We start from the raw sequence: 18,209 nt of genomic DNA on the forward strand, positions 1-18,209 counted from the left end.
GGCAAGTAAAGAAGAAGCGCCCAGTGCATTATGAGAAACCCCAAGAAGCCTGGGAGGATTCAGAGTCACCTGATCCAGCCCTAACTATATGGTTTAGGAAAAAGGAACGATTTAAACCTAATCTTAAAAGTTGAGAATGTGTCTCCCTCCCACGTCTAAACTGGGAGCTGGATCCACAAAAGAAGAGCCTGAAAACTGAAGGGCAAAATATTTCCAAGCATTTTGAATACAAATTTTTCAAGTGATTTCAAGTGAAGGAGCTTCAAGAAAAACCTGATAATAATGAATTACAGTAGCCCAGCCTAGAAGTAATAAATGCATGAACTAGTTTTCCCCACAGCTGTCAGACTCCTGAACTCTGCCTCCTGACATCTGACCCATGTTATCACATGGACTGGACATACACACACCCACAACCACCTACACACACAATGGACAACTGTACCCTCATACACACAATAATAACATGGACTGAACCACCACTCACAACCACTTGCACTTTATATAGCCTCTGTAGACATTATCCACATATCTCACTTATCTTAACTGCACTACTGTATAATTCTGTGTAAATAATCATTCTGTACATACGATAAATTTTAAATCTACAACTGTTTATAACTTGCATAGTTCACATTTCTGTATAGCTGTATAGCTCATATTTCTGTATAGTTTTTCATATTTATATCCTGTTTATAGCCGGTACATAGCTTGTACTCAATACAGCCTGTACATACTTATAGTTATAGCATATTCATAACATACTTCATACCGTGTACATTATAACATACCATAATAGACCCATTTCTGTAATATACTCACATATCTATATTATTGCTAATATATACTGTAATATATCTATATCATGGCTAAAGCACTTCTGGATGAATGCAAACTGCATTTCGTTGCCTTGTACCTGTGACATGTGCAATGACAATAAAGTTGAATTCTAATTCTAATTCTAGTTTTTCAGCATCCTTTTGAAACATGATATTTCTAATTTTAGAGATATTACGCAAATAGAAGAAAGTAGTCCTACAAATTTCTTTAATATGTGCATTGAAGGACATATCCTGGTCAAAAAGTATTCCAAGATTCCTCACAGTGTTACTGGGCCAAGGTAATGCCATCCAGAGTAAGTATCTGGTTTCTAATAAAGTTGGGTATCATCTGTAGAGCAATGAAAATGTATCCTATGCCAGGGGTGTCGAACTCCAGACCTCGAGGGCCGGTGTCCTGCAGGTTTTAGATATCCCCCTGGGTCAACACACCTGAATCAAATGACGAGTTCATTACCAGGCCTCTCAAGAACTTTAAGATATGTTGAGGAGGCAATGTAGCCATTTAAATCGGCTGTGTAGGATCAAGAACACATCTAAAACCTGAAGGACACCGGCCCTCAAGGCCTGGAGTTCGACACCTGTGTCCTATGCCAATGAATGGAGGAAAGATTGGGTAACAAAAGGTTTTTAAATACCGTATTTTTCGGACCATAAGGCACACAGGATTATAAGGCGCATTAAGCAAAACAAAACAATCAGATAAGTCAAACTTTACTCAACTCATTCTTCTTGCTTCCTCCACTTCCGTACTATTGATTCATCCATCCATCCATCTTCATCCGCTTTATCCAGGGCCGGGTCGCGGGGGCAGCAGCCTAAGCAAAGAGGCCCAGACCTCCCTCTCCCCAGCCACCTCCTCCAGCTTATCCGGGGGAATACCAAGGCGTTCCCAGGCCAGCCGAGAGATATAATCTCTCCAGCGTGTCCTGGGTCTGCCCCGGGGCCTCCTTCCGGTGGGACATGCCTGGAACACCTCACCCAGGAGGCGCCCAGGGGGCATCCTTGTCAGATGCCCAAACCACCTCAGCTGGCTCCTTTCGATGTGGAGCAGCAGCTGCTCTACTCTGAGCCCCTCCCGGATGGCCGAACTTCTCACCCTATCTCTAAGGGAGAGGCCAGCCACCCTTCGGAGGAAGCTCATTTCTGCCGCTTGTATCCGCGATCTCGTTCTTTCGGTCACTACCCACAGCTCGTGGCCATAGGTGAGGGTAGGGACGTAGATCGACCGGTAAATTGAGAGCTTCGCTTTTACACTCAGCTCCCTCTTCACCACGACGGACCGGTGCAGCGTCTGCATTACTGCAGCTGCAGCCCCAATCCGTCTGTCGATCTCCGGCTCCCTTCTCGCATTACTCGCGAACAAGACCCCAAGATACTTGAACTCCTCCACTTGGGGCAGGAACTCATCCCCGACCCGGAGTGGGCACTCCACCCTTTTCCGGCTGAGAACCATGGCCTCAGATTTGGAGGTGCTGATCCTCATTCCCGCTGCTTCACACTCGGCTGCGAACCGCTCCAGTGCGAGCTGGAGGCCCTCACCCGATGAAGCCAACAGAACCACATCATCTGCAAAAATCAGAGATGAGATTCTGAGGCCACCAAAGCGAAAGCCGTCCGCCACTTGGCTGCGCCTAGAAATCCTGTCCATAAAAATTATGAACAGAACCGGAGACAAAGGGCAGCCCTGGCGGAGCCCATCACCCACCGGGAACGAGTCCGACTTATTGCCGGCAATGCGGACCAAGCTCTTGCAACGGTTGTATAGGGATCGAATGGCCCGTAGCAATGGGCCAGACACCCCATACTCCCGCAACACCTCCCACAGGACACCCCTAGGGACACGGTCGAATGCCTTCTCCAAGTCCACAAAACACATGTAGACTGGTTGGGCAAACTCCCATGCACCCTCAAGTATCCTGGAGAGGATAAAGAGCTGGAATTTCAAGCAGTACAACATTTTGCGGCAACAACAAAACGTGAGACATTTGTTGTTTTTATGTTTATTTATTGTTTTTATGTTCAGTCTCAACTGTTACGAAGTTGATGTGCAGTTAATAAGTGCAATAAATATGTATACTGGAAAAGAAAATCGTGAGAGAATCGTGATCTCAATTCTAAGCCAAAAAATCGTGATTCTCATTTTATGCAAAATCGTGCAGCCCTACTTCACATTAACTTTCATCGAGTAGAAAAAAGTTGTGCTAACATAGCTGTGTCGCTAGCGATCACGTAGCACATCATTATATACCAGCTAGCTGATTTGTGCTGATGTTGGTAAGATTCCAGTATGGTTGTCTTTCTCTAAATTTATGCCAGAAGTTTCTAAAAATATCTTAAATACAAGCTGACTCATTTATTTTAATATAATTACTTGGCTGATTCATTTCACCAGCCTGAAAATGCACAGTTCAAAGGAAATAGACCCAAATAGACCCATTAATGTTCACTGTTACACCAGTCTTTGTTGCCATGGATTCCAGGACTTCCAAACTGGAGTGTGTTCGGCTTAGGCCCGCTGGGGAGCAAGTCACCTCATGGAACATTGCACTTCTTGATTAGATGCTAGTTCTATAGAACTAACATCTAATCAGAACCTTCTTAAAAAGTTTTGAAAATGACAAACGTTCTTGTTCCGCTGGCAGTGAGTCTAAAGGTGAGTATGAGATTTAGAGCATTGCTAATTCTGTCAGTGCTCTTCTCTTTTCAGGCATTTGGAGGATGTGGTGTTCACCTGTGGCTGTGAGATTCGCTGGCTGCAGCTATGGCAACAGAGAGGAGAGGCAGGTCTTAGCAGCCAGCAGTTATACTGTGCTGACAGCTACAGGAGAATATTGCTTCAAGATATGAACATCAGCAGTTGTGGTAAGCTTGTGTGGTTATATTTATACTCTAAATATACACATTAACCATGGTATTCTGCTGATTCCATTTAATTGCAGCCAGTAAATCTCCAGTAGTTGATTCTGTTCATCTGGATGTAGCGTTTTGTAGGAGAAATGTTTCGTCACTCATCCAAGTGACTTCTTCAGTCCCAGCTGACTGCAGGTTTCATCTTATAAACAGTACATTTGCACAATGACTGAAACCAGCCCACTGAAGGAACAATGGGCTGGGAGGTCAGTTCCTTAATCTTAATTATGCAAATTCTCATGACCGTTGATCAACAACCACTGACTAAAACCCACTGATCAAAGACCATTGATCAATGGGTATGAGTACCATTCACCAAGAGTTGGGGAATGGCTGCAATCACAGCATTGTAAGATGGCGAAAGATGTACCCTTAGGCGCTCTCCTCGATTCAGAGATGGTCTTTCCCTTTTCATGTAAATGGCCTCCTTGACTCCGCACTCAAACCAGCGTTCCTCCCTGTCCAAGCTGTGTACATCCTCATCATTGAAAGAGTGTCCACGGGCCTGTAGGTGTGAATAGACTGCAGAGTCCTGGCCTGACGAGGTGGCTCTTCTGTGTTGTGCCATCCACTTTGCCAGAGGTTGTTTTGTTTCCCCGATGTATAAATCCTGACAATCCTCCTGGCATTTAACAGCGTACACTATGTTACTCTGTTTGTGTCGGGGGACCCGATCCTTGGGGTGGACCCATTTTTGGCGCAGCGTGTATTGGTGTTTAAAAGCCACAGAGACCTGGTGTTTAGAAAAAATGTGTCTCAACTGCTCTGACACGTACGGAATCACTACAGGTTTTCGCTTAAGCAGTGGTTGTCCTTTTCTCCTGGATCGGCTGGAGCTTGCTTTTGGCGCCTTCCCAGCTTTGACAAAAGTCCAGCTGGAATAACCACATTTACTCAGGGCCTTCTTGAGGTGCTGTTCTTCTGCTTCCCTGGCCGCTGTGTCTGTGGTGATGGTGTTCGCTCTGTGTTGTAGCGTCCTGATGACACCCAGTTTATGCTCCAGTGGATGATGAGAGTCAAACCTTAAATACAGATCCGTATGCGTAGGTTTACGGTACACATCAGCTTTTAGATGTCCCCCATTGCTGATGGAAATCTCACAGTCTAAGAAGGCTAACCTGCCACTTTTCATATCCTCCCTGGTGAATTTGATGTGATATGAACAGAATCAGCTATTGGAGATTTACTTACCTGGATGATTGAGCATCCATCAAGATGCAGCCAGTAAAATGATGGTCAGAGCATTTGTCTTTCTTTCAGTAATGCTGGGCATACGCTGTGTGATTTTTGGCCCATTTTGAGCCGATTTTTCAGTCGTGCGACCGACTTCATCGTGTGTCGTGCATCATGTAGTATACATGGGTAACGAGAAGCGATTAACACCTCACGTCCAGCTCCCGATCATCAATCGTTTGGTCATAAGAAAATCAAACCTGTTTGAAATCTTGTCGGCCTCACAAAATTATCACGACTACAACAACCGTGAAAATAATTGGATGGACATTGCTGCTCAATCACAGCTGCCTGTTCATAGTTTTTTATTAGCAATTTAGCAAGGTTGATGGTGGTGGTGTGCGTGTCTGTGTGAGTGAAAGACAGAGAGGAAGAGAGAGGGAGAGCGAGCGACAGATTTTCTGCTATAACCTTCATGTTATGGACGCACAGTGTGAGCACTCAGGTCGCATCAGAGCCTCGGGCTTTATAGTGTGAGACTCTGCATCGTGACCTACGAACTTCTAACCCCTGCAAGTCAATCATACAGTTTGAGCAGGAGCTGAATAACGCGACTGAAAAAAATCGCACAGTGTTTGCACAGCTTAAGTCTGTCGATGCTACTGAGGTATCCCTGTCAACCTCATAAAATCAGCAGAGAGAAAAACTGAACACAGCACCTTTAAACAAAAATGGATAAAAGTCACTAGCTTGAGGATGATGATGATGATTATTGTTGTTGTTTTTATTGTTATTAAAAGATAATAATAATAATAATAATGGAAGGTTGCCGGTTCGAGCCCCGGCTTGGACAGTCTCGGTCGTTGTGTCCTTGGGCAAGACACTTCACCCGTTGCCTACTGGTGGTGGTCAGAGGGCCCGGTGGCGCCAGTGTCCGGCAGCCTCGCCTCTGTCAGTGCGCCCCAGGGTGGCTGTGGCTACAATGTAGCTTGCCATCACCAGTGTGGGAATGTGTGTGTGAATGGGTGGATGACTGGATATGTAAAGCGCTTTGGGGTCCTTAGGGACTAGTAAGGCGCTATATAAATACAGGCCATTTACCATAATAATAATAATAATAATAGTAATAATAATAATAGAAATGTTGGCAGAAATGTTTTTTACACACACACAAACATACACCATATACTGTATACTAGAAATGCTAGTTGGTTAAATTATTCTTATATGTTCAGTTATCAGTTACCTGTTGGTTCAAAGATCAAAGAAGAAGGCACCTGCCACTGACTGGACCTGCAGCTCCAGCAGATAGCTGTTCTTTCCCCCCCCCTTTGTACACACACAGGCACACTCTTACTAAAGTAATCAAGCAAAACACAATCGTCTAAGAATGTGTATCTCTTTGTTCTTCTTTGTTCCGTCTCTCTGTATTCATATTACCATGGTGCTGTGTTGAGATGCAAGCTGTTGCAGTAGCCCTTGTGTTTATGACTTTGCTACTTAAACACGTTTTTTTTCTCATTGGGCTTTTTTTCTTTAATTTAGGTTTTTTTTTAACACTGGTGAGCAAGACCTGGTATTCTAAGGAGAATAATCTGTCTCTTCCGGAGGAGACAATGGGCTTGCATGGGTAAAGCTAAGTGATTCGAAAATAAGAGATGTAACCTGTCCATTCCAGCTAACATCATGGGGAATGTGAGTTCCTTGAGCATAGGATAGATTAAAGAGGGCTGATTATGACACAGAGGGACTACTGTGAGTTTAGTATGTTGTGCATCATCTAAACATGGCTGAACTCACACATCCCAGATGACAGCATTAGTGACTGAAAAATGGTACAATCCTGGACATGTTACTATGTGGGCCAGATATTGATCTGGACGGTGTTAGACTGCATTCATAGTACTTCTTATCGGTTATTGTTGGTGTTGTTTACATTGAACCATCAGCTGATGAAGATGCAGCATGTAACATCACTCTTTCCTCGGTAAAATGCCTGCCAGCCCTGAATTCTGGGGTTTTTATTGTTGTCACTGCAATCCCTCTTCTGACCATCTGACCACAATGTAGTCCTGCTGACACCAAGGTTCCTCTTGCTTAACAACACATTGTATCTACAAGAGTTGTTCATGAGGCTGTGAAGACACTGCAGGTCTGCTTTGAGTCTGGAGCCTGGAAAGTACTTTATAATCTGCATGGAGGAGACATTAACAGTTTCCCTTGCATCACAGACTAACAAAATGAACAATAAGCCTTGCATTGCTAGTAACCAAAAGGAACTACTTAATTAAAGGGTTAAATCCAACATCTTCAGGTTCGGGCACAGAGAAGAACTGAGGAGAATGCAGCATGACCAAAGGGTGAGGCAAAGGAAATGCTAGGACCCTAGGAGAGCTGGACAAGGACGTAGAAGGCCCTTAACCAATCAGTAGCCACAGCTGCCCTGGGGCAGACTGACAGAAGCGAGGCTGCCATATCGCGCCATCGGCCCCTCTGGCCAACATCAGTAGGCAAGTAGGGTAAAGTGTCTTGCCCAAGGACAAAACGACCAGGACAGAGAGCCCAGGGATCGAACCGGCGACCTTCCGGTTACAGATGCAATTCCCAACCCCCTGAGCCACAGTCGCCCAGTACCAGAATTGGCAGCTTCACCTCTGGCATTGTGTGCAGATGAGAGCAGTTGAACCCTGAGCACATGTGACAGATGTGAAAGGGTCTGGAGAAGCTGTGGAGAGCATTATGCTGACGGTAATGTTGTTCAGCATGACTGGTTTGATGGTGGGTCAGTGATGGTAGGAATAGGAGGGACACACAGACCTCTACATGCTTGGCAACGGCATCCTCACTGCCATTAGGTGTGAGATGAGAATATGCTGGAAATTGCTCAAGGATGAAGGAATTGATACCATTGACTGGGCCCACGCTTGCCTGACATAAATCCAATAGAACCCCTTTGGGACATTATGTTTCAGTCCATCCAATCCCACCAGGTTCCATCTGTCCTGGATCTTAGTGATGCCCTGGTCCACACTGAGCTAGGTCAATTTATTTATAATCAAAATTTAAAAACAAAAAGGGTTAACAAAAGTGTTGTATAAATAAAAGGAATAAAACAGAGCAGGAAAATGCAGAAAAAAACTTAAGACAGACAAGAAAAAAAACATAGTGTCACATTTAAACACAAGGGCGTAAAGATATGGGTGTAAAGATAGGTCTTCAAGTGTTTAAAGGTATTAAGTGTTGGTGAGTTCCTAATTTAAAGAAGCAGACTGTTGCAAATTTTAGGTGCAACTACAGCAATGGCCTGATCTTTTCTATGCTTTAGTCTGCTTTTGGAAAACCAGAAGAATCTGATCAGCTGACCCTAAAGTTCTATTAGACGTGCATTGTTAAAATTTTGGAAAGGTGAGGGCGTGCTAATCTATTTAAAGACTTAAAATGACAAAAAATTCTAAAATGTACTGGAGGTCAGTCTAAAGAAGTCAAAAAATCAGAAATATGGTCTTACTCTATTTGCATGCACATGTCAGGAGGAGCCCCCTTCAAAATTAGTTGCAAAGAAAAGAAGACCTGACTGATTCCAAAATAAAGGCTGTTGCAGTAATCAAACCTGGATGGAATTAAGGCATGAATTTCTTTCTCGAAGTCAGGAGAGAGAGTCAGAAGGAATTTGTTGCGTACTTGAATTCAGCCCAATGTAGGTTGATCATTTTCATTTCCAACCAATGATGTGACATCCTTTTGTTCCTAACACATTATCAGTCGATATTACTGTAGATATCCAGCAGGGTTTTTTCCTCATTAATATCTGATGTTTTTACAAAGTTTTTTGAACAGTGTATTAGTGATGAGCAGTACAGTAGGAGGTGGATCAAGCACATGTGAACGATTTTGTGAAGTGTTCTTGGAGTAATCATCTGCTTCTGAATGTGAACAGCGCTAGACAACCTAGTGATCTAGTGGTCATTTCAGCAGGAAGAGGATGGCTGCATGGCCTGTGTCTGTGCTGGGACAAGGTGCTGATATGGTGGGGCAAGTACCTGGACATCCACAGTGACAACTTGGTGAACTTGAAACCTAACACAGTTGGAAATTTTAGCCATTTTCAAACATTTAAAAAAAAAAAAAAATCTCTTTGGGGTGGTATCAGATCAGTTTCAGTTTGAATCTCAGTGGTAGAGCATACCCAGGGTGGAGAGAGCAGTGATTAGAGCAGACTTTAATAGACCTGTAGCTGAAGGGAACAGAGGTGATGAGAAGGTATTAGGTAGGTATGGTGTTACGGAGAGATTGTTCAGATGATGGTGGGTTTTGTGAAAAGGATGGAAACGACTTTGGTGAATACATACTTTAAGAAGGAGGAACATAGGATAACATATTTTTCTCTTTCTCCTTCTCTGTATTCCCTTCTCAGACCTACCAGATATCAGCGTCAGCCACAGCAACCTCACAGTTGTCGAAGGTGATCAAGTAACGGCAATCTGTAATGGCTCTGGTTCACCATTACCTGAAGTGGATTGGCCTGTCACTGGCTTGCACTCCATCAATGCACAAGAGGTAGGGAGGGCATGCACAAATTCACAACTTCACAGAGAACGGACTAATCCTAGGCTTGAAATGACGGCATTCCGTAAATTGATACCAAATGGCAGCAGGACGTTCCTTCATAAATAGCTTTTCTATGTCTTCTTGGTATCATTTATTGACATAATTATTACTAGAAAGAGACCACTGTACTCTTTGGATTTATTTTAAAAGTTAGCTTTAGCTACTGATATGAAAGGGTTAATTAACAAAGCTGCAACAACTAATTGTTGTAGCTCAATCACTTGCCTGTTTTTTATGGGAGTTGATTTTAACAATCACGTAGAAGCTTGAAATAACTGCCTCAAGACTACTTTTAATTTAATATTTGAGTCAACAGGCTGTCCTCAAAATTAAAATAAGCTTACTCACAAGTTTAATCGCATTCTGATCTTGTCCTGGGATAGGACATAAAAACTGATCATATACCAAAAAAACCCTCCTTTTTTAATGACCATTTTTGACAACTTTTAAATTTACCATAATCAATAGAATCAGGGGTTTAGAGCAAGGGTTCCCCACAGAGAGCCTTCTTCACCAACACATATGCCACCTAACACTGCCCCGTCTACCGAACCAGACTCGGGGCACCCTTTTGGGGGGCTGGTCAGCTCTGTGAAGTTGAGAACGAACCCGCCGTCATAGCCAGCAAGCCCCCAAAAACTGCCTCACCTCTTTGTTAGTCTTCAGCTGTTCTACCAACCTGTCAGCCGAGGGTGGTAGACCCTGGTCCGAGCAGATTTTATGCTCAGTAATTCTGGCGACTATACTGTATATTAATACAAAAAGGATTACAAATGGAAGCAATGGTTTCTACAATCTTCATTCTCCAGCTTCGACTTTACCTCATTTCAAATAAGTCGCACTAACCCAGTTTTCTGTGCTGTCATCTGCAGCTGCCTGAAATACAATAAGAACTTCATAAACAACTTCCCTGATTTTTTTTTTTTTTTGTACAGTGGGGCAAAAAAGTATTTAGTCAGCCACCGATTGTGCAAGTTCCCCCACCTAAAATGATGACAGAGGTCAGTAATTTGCACCAGAGGTACACTTCAACTGTGAGAGACAGAATGTGAAAAAAAAAAAAATCCATGAATCCACATGGTAGGATTTGTAAAGAATTTATTCGTAAATCAGGGTGGAAAATAAGTATTTCGTCAATAACAAAAATACAACTCAATACTTTGTAACATAACCTTTGTTGGCAATAACAGAGGTCAAACGTTTACTATAGGTCTCTACCAGGTTTCGCACACACAGTAGTTGGTATTTTGGCCCATTCCTCCATGCAGATCTTCTTGAGAGCAGTGATGTTTTGGGGCTGTCGCCGAGCAACACGGACTTTCAACTCCCGCCACAGATTTTCTATGGGGTTGAGGTCTGGAGACTGGCTAGGCCACTCCAGGACTTTCAAATGCTTCTTACGGAGCCACTCCTTTGTTGCCCGGGCGGTGTGTTTTGGATCATTGTCATGTTGGAAGACCCAGCCTCGTTTCATCTTCAAAGTTCTCACTGATGGAAGGAGGTTTTGGCTCAAAATCTCACGATACATGGCCCCATTCATTCTGTCCTTAACACGGATCAGTCGTCCTGTCCCCTTGGCAGAAAAACAGCCCCATAGCATGATGTTTCCACCCCCATGCTTCACAGTAGGTATGGTGTTCTTGGGATGCAACTCAGTATTCTTCTTCCTCCAAACACGACGAGTTGAGTTTATACCAAAAAGTTCTACTTTGGTTTCATCTGACCACATGACATTCTCCCAATCCTCTGCTGTATCATCCATGTGCTCTCTGGCAAACTTCAGACGGGCCTGGACATGCACTGGCTTCAGCAGCGGAACACGTCTGGCACTGCGGGATTTGATTCCCTGCCGTTGTAGTGTGTTACTGATGGTGACCTTTGTTACTTTGGTCCCAGCTCTCTGCAGGTCATTCACCAGGTCCCCCCGTGTGGTTCTGGGATCTTTGCTCACCGTTCTCATGATCATTTAGACCCCATGGGATGAGATCTTGCGTGGAGCCCCAGATCGAGGGAGATTATCAGTGGCCTTGTATGTCTTCCATTTTCTGATGATTGCTCCCACAGTTGATTTTTTCACACCAAGCTGCTTGCCTATTGTAGATTCACTCTTCCCAGTCTGGTGCAGGTCTACAATACTTTTCCTGGTGTCCTTCGAAAGCTCTTTGGTCTTGGCCATGGCGGAGTTTGGAGTCTGACTGTTTGAGGCTGTGGACAGGTGTCTTTTATACAGATGATGAGTTCAAACAGGTGCCATTCATACAGGTAACGAGTGGGGGACAGAAAAGCTTCTTACAGAAGACTTTACAGGTCTGTGAGAGCCAGAGATTTTCCTTGTTTGGGGTGACCAAATACTTATTTTCCACCCTAATTTATGAATAAATTCTTTACAAATCCTACCATGTGGATTCATGGATTTTCTTTTCACATTCTGTCTCTCACAGTTGAAGTGTACCTCTGGTGCAAATTACTGACCTCTGTCATCATTTTAAGTGGGGGAACTTGCACAATCGGTGGCTGACTAAATACTTTTTTGCCCCACTGTAGCTGGGATTATGCCCAACTATGATTGTGTTCTCATTGTTAGAGATTTTAATATACATGTGTGTTGGCTCGCTGGTCGATGGCAGCAGACCTACTGTGCAGTCTCTCCAAGAAGGCACTGAACAAATTTTTTGTAGACCACTGTTACGTTCCCCTGGGGGGGGGGGGGGGTCTAGGCGGTGAGGGGGAAGTAACAAAAGTGACCGGGTCAGAAAAAGGAGTCAAGGAGGCGAAACAGTTTAAATAAAACAGTTTTATTGAAGTAAGTCAACTAAAAGAGACGGACAAGCCGTTATCACCATAAAACACCAACAAAACACAAACAAAACTCAGGCGTTGGTCAAATAAAGCAAAAAGTCAAAAGGAAAGCGCAGCTCACTAGCTGGACAACACACTACACAGCTCACTAGCTGGACAACACACTACACAGCTCACTAGCTGGACAACACACTACACAGCTCACTAGCTGGAAACCACCGCAAACACTCAGCTCACTAGCTGTACCCACACAAAATGGCACTCTGGCCCAGAGCTCACCCTGCTCTGGGCTTAAATACCCTTAATTGCTGATGGGAGTCAGCTGCGCCGGAGGGAAAGGTGGCATCTCAGGTAGGAGGTAGTGGGACACGCCCACACAGGCACCCTCAGGAGAGAGAGAGGCCCTGCTAGGGCCGTAACACCCCCTCCCATAAATGCAAACCCATGGTTTGTCAAATTTATGTTAGCAAGGGGTGCAGATCTGAAGGGTGGTTTTGAACATGAACCGGAGAACGGATCAACCAGCGGCAGCTCAGGGTTAGTTGGCCTCGTACACCGATTACGGGGTGCTACCGAGCAATTGTGCTCCAGGTTTAGCCTTTCCGTAGGCCTGGCAAGCTTGTCAGTTTGAGAGCCACGACTGACTTTTCTCAAAACAGGCCCCTTTTGTGTTGAGTGGGCTTTCTGTTTGAGTGCCAGTTTGACACAATTGGCAACCACATGGCCAGGCTTGTGACAGAAAAAACACAGTTTGGGCATAGGTCTTAACACCATAACTGCATTTTCCTTCTTAGCTGGCCCACTTTTACCTGTCCAGGCTGCGCTATAGTGCAGAGGGATATCCTGTCCTACCGCACTTGCTGTATGAATCAGCTTAAACTCATCTGCCAGGGTGGCAGCTTGCTGTAGAGTTGTAACCCTCTGTTCACTTAAAGGGCCACAGACTTGGGAACAGAGTTTTTAAAATCCTCCACCAGCATAAGCTCACGTATGGACCCCACATCTTTAACCTGGCTTTCCGCACACCACCTATCAAAGAGCCTCGCCTTCTCCCTGGCGAAGTCAAGATAGGACTGTCCCTGCGCCAACTCCAACCCTCGAAAATGCTGCCTATAGGCCTCAGGTACCAGTTCATAGGCTTGGAGGACGGCACTTTTGATCTTTCCATAAACCAGGCCGTCCTGCCTAGACAGACCAGAACACGCTTCTTGAGCCTTACCTGTCAACCGACACAGCAACATCAACCCCCACACATCTTGAGGCCACTGCAGTGCAGTTGCCAGGCGTTCGAACACACTGAAAAAGCTGTGAACACTGGATTCACAGAAGTCTGGAACCAGGTGAATGTTATTGCTCACAAACGAGCCTCTAGACACCTGTACACTAGCAGCTGTGTCAACCATTTTGGGGATGGTGAAGAGTTAGAAAAACACAACCTAATTAAGACAGTTAACAGACCACTACACAACTTCCTTTAGCTGACCAACTAACCTCCCGCCACACACACGTTAACAAAACAACTTACCCAGTTCCAAAACCTTGCCCTGTCTATCTTCCGGAGCGTGCTGGGCTCGAGGCAACTTTAAAGGCAGAACTTCAGCGACCGGAGCCCTGAATTGCCTACCCCCGACAGAGAATTAATCCCCACCCAGGATTACTCCAAAAACAACAAAGGCAAAATAACAAGAGTGCCCGAAGGAGGAACTTAAAAAGCTCAGCTGGGCACTCACCTACCTTAACTGGGAAGTTATTAATCTCTAAAAGGTGCCAAAGCGAGATAATCAAAAAGAAAACCAAATCCAACACAGAACTCCCTTTTCAAATATCCCGGACGAGCCCCCACTTGTTACGTTCCCCTGGGGCGGGGGGGGGTCTAGGCGGTGAGGGGGAAGTAACAAAAGTGACCGGGTCAGAAAAAGGAGTCAAGGAGGCGAAACAGTTTAAATAAAACAGTTTTATTGAAGTAAGTCAACTAAAAGAGACGGACAAGCCGTTATCACCATAAAACACCAACAAAACACAAACAAAACTCAGGCGTTGGTCAAATAAAGCAAAAAGTCAAAAGGAAAGCGCAGCTCACTAGCTGGACAACACACTACACAGCTCACTAGCTGGACAACACACTACACAGCTCACTAGCTGGACAACACACTACACAGCTCACTAGCTGGAAACCACCGCAAACACTCAGCTCACTAGCTGTACCCACACAAAATGGCACTCTGGCCCAGAGCTCACCCTGCTCTGGGCTTAAATACCCTTAATTGCTGATGGGAGTCAGCTGCGCCGGAGGGAAAGGTGGCATCTCAGGTAGGAGCAGCGTCTCCAGGACATTGCATCTGGTGCTCAGCTTAGTATTGCAATTTTTCCATTTATTTAGTGCAGCTACACTCCAAAACTTGTGCTCTTGGTTTGAGTTGTAGTATAATTCTCAAACGCACTCCTTAAAACAGATAACCCAGTAGCTCGAAAGTGTTTCCGTAATTTAGTAGATATTTATTAAAAATGTTTTGTTACTCTAAGTTTAAAAAAAAAAAAAAAAAAAAAACCTTAGTAAAGAAAAGACATCTTACTACTCGTCACTGATAGAGGAAAACTGGAACAAGACCAAGTTTCTTTCTTCAGATTAAGAACTCTGTTGAGCTGTGTGTTTTTAAACTAGCGATGAATTTCTTCATAAATAAAAGTATAACTAACCGCTGAGACTGTTTCTCTTCGATTGGTCTTGCTGAGTATAGTTCATTAATTGCTTCCTCTGTCATATTTAGGCTGTGTGCAGGCAGGATGAGGACCCAAGCGCAAACTCACGGGAGAACAGGACTGAACTCAAAGTACAGCTTTATTGCTGATGGAAGTTAAGGCGATACAAAATAATATGAAACTAAACTGGGGAGTCATAAAGGAACTGACTCACGAGGAAACACACGGAGGGGCACACAGTCATGAGGGAGAACGCGACACTGAACTGAGGGAGACGCGGACATAAATACTCAGAGGGTTAACGAGGGAAGTAGGAGCACACGGGGAACACAGGTGACACTGATAATTATAACAAGACACGGCAGGAGTAAACAACACTGATGGGAGACTGACAAAGTGAAACAGGAAGTGCACAGAGGTGCAGACAGGAGGGGAGAGAGAGAACAGACATAACGGGCTGGGGAAAACATTGAATGAAACACAAGGAGGGGAAATGAGGGCTCACAGATACACAGAGGGGCACACAGGGGGTAATCAAATAAGGAACATTTTAACAGGACAACCTGGGAACCAAGGCATAAATAAAGAAAAATACAAGACGCATGAAAACTGAGAATGCTGGGCCAACATGGCCCAGGACCATGACATCCTCTAAACAATCAATGTTTCTATTGGACCATATTTTTGTTGCTTATGCTTGTTTATTTTATCTTGTTGTCCCTCCAGGCTAGAGTCTACGACAATACTATTCACTCCATCAACATAACCTTGGTCAATGTAAGCAGAGATGACAACAACTTCCTATTAGTATGCACTGCCACCAACATAGTGGGCATGACCAACGCTTCAGTTCAGCTAACTGTTCACTGTAAGTAGATACACCACAGACACAACGTTATACACAAAACTGCACTCCATAAAAACTGTGAAAAGTAGCATTATAAATAGTTGTGGAAATGTGAGTTGGCTACTGTATCCATTTTAAGCTCTCTTCTTTTAAATATATAAATCTTAGTAAGATGCACTCATAAATAGAGCAGGGCGATATGGCCAAAAATATTTATCACGATATATATTTGAAAATTTGCGATAACGATATAACCGACGATATAATTGATGCGAGACAAAATACAACTCCACAACATTACTAGTGCAAAAAGACAACCTTCCATTTATTTTCACTTAAACAAGAAGCTGGTTTTTATGTACATTAAAGCTTTATAAAAATGTAACAGTGCAAATGCAAATTCCTTGCTGAAAGTTTAACCAAAAGGCATTTCCAGTAGAAATGGGCTGACATATCCTGAGCATAACCATGTATAATATCCACTGAAGTTAAAAAGAGGTGCTTTGCAACATTAAACTGCAGTGTGCAGTACACATTTTTCGGACCATAAGGTGCACAGGATTATAAGGCACATTAAGCGAAACAAAGCAGTCAGATAAATCAAACTTTATTAAACTCATTCTTCTTGCTTCCTCCACTTCTGTAACATTGATTCATTAATGTTGAATTCTCTGCAGCTGCTCTATTCCCATGTTGTTGCAGTATATTAATAACTAACCTCGTATTGTGGATGGATTATCTCAGTTGTTCTCCTGACTGAAGTTTGGTCCGTTTACAGCATCCTGCCATGCGATTGCATTTGTCTCTAACCATGAAGAACCTTCACATTAACTTTTATAAGTGGAAAAGTGTTAGTGTTCGTCCTCCAGCTTCACTGCTTATGTTATGCTAACATAGCTGTGTCGCTAGCGATCACGTAGCACATCATTATATACCAGCTAGCCCAACTTCAGTAACCCTACAAACGTCACTGCTGTTTAGTTTCCTGTCTTCATTTATGTTGGAAGTGACAGCAGAGCTGTACGTTTGATTTTTTTTCAGAAATCTCTCAGTCAGAACATGCTATATCATGCTTAGGTAACTAGCGAAACTAGCGAGCTAACTTCCGCTAGCTTCCTGCTAACTTCTAACTCCGTTAAATGTAATAACTTTTGTTTTCATGAATGCCTGGAAGTTAAACTTTATAGTTACACCTGGTAAAGCAGCAATGCTGATCGTTTTATTAAAGATGAAAGAATTTAGACAGTTTTTAACTCTAAGTGATGCTGCAGTGTTGTTTGACCTGAAGATTACGGAGCTTAGGACCCAGATTACTCCCAGATTTAAGAGCATCTTAGTCCGACAAATACGACAATAACGATGGCCGCTTGCATGTTCTGCAAAAAAAATGTGCTTTGTTGTGTATCTGACGGACAAACACCAAACCAGTTCCACATCACTGAAGTTGCACCATTTTTACAAACCAATTCTGGTTCATCTGTTTCACTCAACGACCGGCCATGTGCGTATGAAAACAAAGGCACTGCGCATGCGCGTTTTACTCCCATTCTATCGCGATATTTCATTTTCCTATCGTTGCCTAACATTATACCGGTATTATCGTGAACGGTATAATATGGCCCAGCCCTACTCATAAATTAAAACTCTAGCTTTACTTTACGAGATTGTCTTTGAGATTTCTATGAGGCAGTTAAGTGACTGAAATACTGTGGAAGAGATTAATAATAGTAATAACTAGTTAAAGATGGGAGCTGACAAAATTTTGACCTTACATCTATTTTTGTTTTAGTTCTATTTTAGCTGCCAAATTTTGTAATTGTCTTGAATCAATATTTATAAGTATTAGTATATAGTAGTATATAATATATTAGCGTTATTAGATAGCTGCTTCTTTGTACTTAGGTTAATGTTTGTGCAAATCTTAGAATATTGCAGGGAGAAATTACTGTGGTATCAGTTGTCTTCTTTGAGTGCATACTAGTGGTATTTAAGGTTTATTGCAGCCAAGGGTACTGTATATGCAGAGGGCTAAATAATGTCACACAGTGACTAATATGTTGCAGCTGTGTTTGAGATTGTAGGGTAGGCCTTGGATTGTAAAGGACTGAAGCGGCTGCAAGAATATTATAGCAATAAAGGCCTATGCACAACAGACATGTAAAATCAGTGGACATATTTTATGTGTTAAAACTAGTTTTCAGACTCAACTATTCTTAATGCAGCTGTTTACACCAACCATGTAACTGGCGGAATTTATGTTTTCAAACCAAGCTCGATTCTTTTTAAATTTTCAGAACCAGTACTGATAAAAAAAAAAAGATTTGGGAAAT

General features: G+C 43.3%; 1 protein-coding gene across 3 annotated transcripts in view; it reads left to right on the forward strand.

The window, feature by feature from the left end:
• The window catches only part of LOC147325239 (NT-3 growth factor receptor-like), a 94,345-nt gene that overhangs the window by 39,126 nt on the left and 37,010 nt on the right, over positions 1-18,209 (forward strand). For all 3 annotated transcript variants that reach the window (XM_086299654.1, XM_086299655.1, XM_086299656.1), the window contains exons 5-7: positions 3,550-3,704; positions 9,340-9,482; positions 15,759-15,900. In XM_086299654.1, the coding sequence (XP_086155780.1) occupies positions 3,550-3,704; positions 9,340-9,482; positions 15,759-15,900 (440 nt within the window). The remainder of the gene's footprint in view (positions 1-3,549; positions 3,705-9,339; positions 9,483-15,758; positions 15,901-18,209) is intronic.

The sequence above is a fragment of the Aulonocara sp. 'chitande type north' Nkhata Bay genome, linkage group LG7, assembly GCF_057382095.1.
Source record: "Aulonocara sp. 'chitande type north' Nkhata Bay isolate Kocher_YH1m ecotype deep benthic linkage group LG7, A_spYH_male_GT1.1, whole genome shotgun sequence".
Lineage (NCBI taxonomy): Eukaryota > Metazoa > Chordata > Actinopteri > Cichliformes > Cichlidae > Aulonocara > Aulonocara sp. 'chitande type north' Nkhata Bay.